Consider the following 4348-nt stretch of genomic DNA (forward strand, 5'->3'; position numbering starts at 1 on the left):
ACTTCAGCTCAGCATTCAACACAAATACCTTGTGAGCAAACTAGCTTCCCTTGAGCCCCCTGCTGGATTTCCTGACAAACCCAAATCTGTTAAAATGCCTCAAGGGTCAGCTCCCTCAGCACTGACTGTACTGAGCCCACTGCTCTTCACCCTGATGACTCATGAATGCCATGCCACGGTCAGTATGAATCGCATAATTAAATATGTGGATGATACAACAGTGGAATATCTCATCAGGGACAACAAACTGGCCTACAGAGAGGAGGTGAAACATCTGGTGTGCTAATGTAATGCAAACAATCTAATCTTGAACATCAACAAAAAATAAATTGTTGTTGATTTCTTGTAAAATCAACTAAGTCACACACCCCTCCTCATCAGTGGTGCTGCAGGTCAGGCGATACAGATCACTGACACTTTGTCCTGGTCCCTTCCAAGCCTCTGGTCTGGTGAAGAAAACTCAGCAACATCTGCACCTTTTACGTCAGGTGAGAAGAGCAGACCTCTTCCTTCCCATCCTCACCACTTTCTACACAGGGACAATAGACCAGCAGCATCTCCGTCTGGTTTGGAGCATGTAATACTTTCCCTCCACCAGACTGAGGACAGCTGAGAGAATCACCAGGACTGAGTTTCCTTTCATCCTTGACACCGCTCACAGTTGCTGCCTGTCCAGGGCTCGGGTGATTATAGCAGATCCTTCCACCCTCAGCATGGTTTCTTGTTCCTGTTGCTCTCTGGTAAAAGATTCAGCATCTTCAAATGCAGAACAACCAGATTCCACAACAGCTTCACCCCTCATGCCATAAGACTATTAAATTCCTATTAATATTTTTATTGTATGCATTTATATTGATACTTTTTTATTATTACTTATTTTATTATTTCAGCTTTGCAACAAAATTTTGCACCACATATACAGTGTATATGTACATGAATGACTGTCTACATCTACATAGAAGTAGAATTGACTGCTACACTGCTTTGTACATAATTTATTAATTATTCCACATGTACAGACTGAGTTTGACATCTGGATTGTATTTCATCAAATAAAAAGTGACTTGTGTTAATTTTCACGCCCCAGATAAAAATTAAGCCTGAGTGTAGGTGGATTACTACCTGCCAAGAGATGCTTGAGGTCCCATAACACTGAGTAGTGTTCTCGATGGATAGCCAAGAACAGAATGTTAGATTTCTTGATAGCATCCTCATAGTGTGACACGTCAACCACATGTGGGAAGAAATGAGAGGCCAGTTTGGGACGGCGGCTGCCTATCACCACCTTGAAGCCACAACGAAGTAAGCGAATGGTGATGCTCTTGGAGAAGTCGCCTGACCCAAGGACAGCCACTGTGGTCGGGACAAGGCAGGAAGGTCCTGAATCTGCAGGTTTGTTGCAGTGGAACATACAAGCTGGTGGGTGGCTGAAGTGTGAGGAAGAAGCTGTGAGGAACACAGGGCTCCTTGTGCACCCTTTCATAGAGATGGAATCCATCTTTTCTTCCTTCCACTTTTTCGTTTCTACTTTTCTGTTTAGAAGCAGCCCAGTAGACCTATAAAAGAAAACAGAGAGGTGAAGAGTTGTCTGATTTTTGGACTTCGGACAGATTCAGATTGTTTTTGACTGAAGAATCAACTCCCAACCAACAAAGTAGCAACAGGATGCCACCCTATCCTCGGCATCCTAGTGGTAATGAGAGGGTGATGTACAGAAAGCCGTGCAGCTTACTGAGAAGTCAAAGCAGCAAAAGAAAGCATAAGTTTTAGTAAATTTAAAAGAAGCCACATTTTACAAATTTTCATCTTTAACTCTTCTTAAACATTTTGAATTCGATTTCCTAACAATTCCTTATTACAAGACAATTTGATTCATGATTGTTTCAGTACATTTCTATTTATGTTTTAAAAAACTGATATTATTGGAAGAGTCTTTTACTATTTTTATGTTCCACAAGAACATAAAAAATATCATTAAGTTTGAAAATATGATTAAATGCAGTTACTTTGAGCAATTTAGAAATAACACTTAAGTATGGTGTCCTGAGAAGACCATTTGCAATTGGAATATTGGGGTACAATGAATGCTGTGCCATGCATTCATAGACATACAATTACCTAAAAACGTAGTAACAGTTTGGGGGTTTTTTATCAGAAGTTTATCACAGTATTTTGTGGTACTATTGTAATAATAAAAATAATGATTATATTGCTCACTCCAACTTCGGTTGATTTGACTCTCAACTGATTGAAAACCCTGTTAGAAAACCATGAAAACAGTAAGGTCAGTGTCCTGATGGTTACTCATCAAAATGACATAACCTTAGGTACTGCACATTTAAGTATCAAACATCATTGTAATATAATCAGCATGCCTCTTCACAAACTGTATTATTTCCATGTGTTCCACCTATCAAAACAGTATTCATAACTATACCATTTGATAAAGTATTCTAAACTAGTAGACAACACTATATGCTATACCAGAGGTTCCCAAACTGTGGGGCGCACCTCCTAGGGAGGGCGCTGTGCCATTGCAGGAGGGACGCAGGAAGCGGTATGGATGAATGGAAAAAACCCCCAACAAAAAACAATATGAAAGCTGTGTGCACTGGGGGGCTGGGGAGGGGAGTGTTTGAGTTTGACACACATCGTATAACCGGAAGTCCCCCCTGTTCACACACATTGTTCAACTAGACAGCAGGAGTCTAACTCTCCCGATTTGTAATCCATAGGGGGGCCCAGGAGAAAAAGTTTGGGAACCACTGTGCTATACCGACGAGATATGCCAAACCAACAAAACACAAACAACAAATTTTACAACCGGGGTAGGCAATATGGATTTAGAATTTTATCACAATATTTTGTGACTGTGATAATAATTTTCACTCTACATTTCAGAGTTCCAGCACAACTCCAAATTCTGTCTGTCCATCCATCCAGCCATTTTCTTCTGCTTACCCGGGGTCGGGTCGCGGGGGCAGCAGCTTAAGAAGGGAGGCCCAGACTTCCCTCTCCCCAGCCACTTGTTCCAGCTCTTCCAAGGTAATCCCAAGGCGTTCCCAGGCCAGCCAAGAAATATCGTCCCTCCAGCATGTTCTGGGTCTTCCCCAGGGCTCACACCCGGTGGGATGTGCCCAGAGCGCCAGGTGGCTTTCAGGAGGCATCCTGACCAAATGCCTGAGCCACCTCAACTGGTGANCGCTACGACGCTCGCGTTTACACCTGTGCAGCAGTGAAGGAGACCTGCTGCTGCTGGGCGGAGCTACAGGTGTGTTAGAATCATGGCAGCAAACCAGCAAATACCAAAGAACTTTTCACAGTTTTCACCCCAAACTAACCAACTGAGTTGAGTAAAGCTGTTGGATACAGGTAAAGTTAACTAAAATATGACTAGCTAGCTAATATCAATACAGCACCTTAAGCTTAACAAGTAGCCTGTAGGCTACTGGTGTTGTTGTCTATGTCCAGCTTCGTACATTCATTTTGCCCCCCCAAAAAGTTAGAGACAGGGAGTCTCTAAGAATCCTCTTCCCCCCACACACACACACGTCGTTCAACCAGAGAGCTATTTGTAATCATGAGGCGGGCAGAAAATGTTTGGAGACCGCTGGGGGTGCCCAATTTGGGAACCACCGAGATACTGAATCCACACTTCCTGAGAACACGGCTAGCTGAGCAATGCTGGCTCTGATTGGCTGGTTTTGACATAGTTGAGTAATTCTGCAGAGCACAGGGAGGAGCCAGAGGAGATTGATTATTATTTATTTTCCATAAATTATCCCTCATGTTTGGACATAGCGAATGTGAATTTTGTTGTTTATGTTACACGCTACAGCTTTAAGCAGTGTGAGAGTTCACTGCGGGAGATTGAGCGGCGCTACGTCTGAAATATTACTACCAGTAGAGAATAGCGGCGGTTCAACAGCGAGAGAGCAAAACCAGCATCTTACACCCTCAGCTGGAAGACTTGAATTATTTTTCTGGTCATTTGTTTAGCATTTTGACCGTGATGCTAATCCGGGTGAGTGTTGGTAGCTGTGCGCTGCTTTACTTGCCATCTGGCCACTCCGGATGTCCTTTTGTTCCTGCATTGAGCCTCAATGTAGCCAAACTTCATCAAGAGTTTGTTTTTTAAATGCCATATTACATTCGTTGTGTTGATGTATTTTTGACGTGCTTCATCCCATAGACATAATATAAGAGTAGACCCCGCATTGGCCGCTCCGGCACAGGAAATACGGCGGCCATCTTGGAGCGGTATACCCTCCTACTTTGCTCAATCAAAACAGCAGAAGATGCCTCAGCACTGAGGGATATTGTTGTTCTGGTCGATGGGTTATTGATG

The 4348-nt window shown here is 43.1% G+C and overlaps 1 protein-coding gene and 1 long non-coding RNA gene across 4 annotated transcripts in view; one reads left to right on the forward strand and one right to left on the reverse strand.

Annotated features, from left to right (window-relative positions):
* LOC107833584 (uncharacterized) overlaps positions 1-3157 on the forward strand; it is a 20483-nt gene extending 17326 nt beyond the window's left edge. Inside the window, exons 3-4 of the long non-coding RNA XR_001659346.1 lie at positions 2285-2288; positions 3046-3157. This is a non-coding gene — a long non-coding RNA (uncharacterized LOC107833584). The remainder of the gene's footprint in view (positions 1-2284; positions 2289-3045) is intronic.
* Positions 1-4348, reverse strand: part of steap2 (STEAP family member 2, metalloreductase) — a 39427-nt gene that overhangs the window by 29530 nt on the left and 5549 nt on the right. For all 3 annotated transcript variants that reach the window (XM_016663250.1, XM_007576558.2, XM_007576559.2), the window contains exon 2: positions 1123-1556. In XM_016663250.1, the coding sequence (XP_016518736.1) occupies positions 1123-1498 (376 nt within the window). In that variant the 5' untranslated portion in view covers positions 1499-1556. The remainder of the gene's footprint in view (positions 1-1122; positions 1557-4348) is intronic.

Source organism: Poecilia formosa, unplaced genomic scaffold (genome assembly GCF_000485575.1).
Source record: "Poecilia formosa unplaced genomic scaffold, Poecilia_formosa-5.1.2 Scaffold410, whole genome shotgun sequence".
Taxonomy (NCBI): Eukaryota; Metazoa; Chordata; class Actinopteri; order Cyprinodontiformes; family Poeciliidae; genus Poecilia; species Poecilia formosa.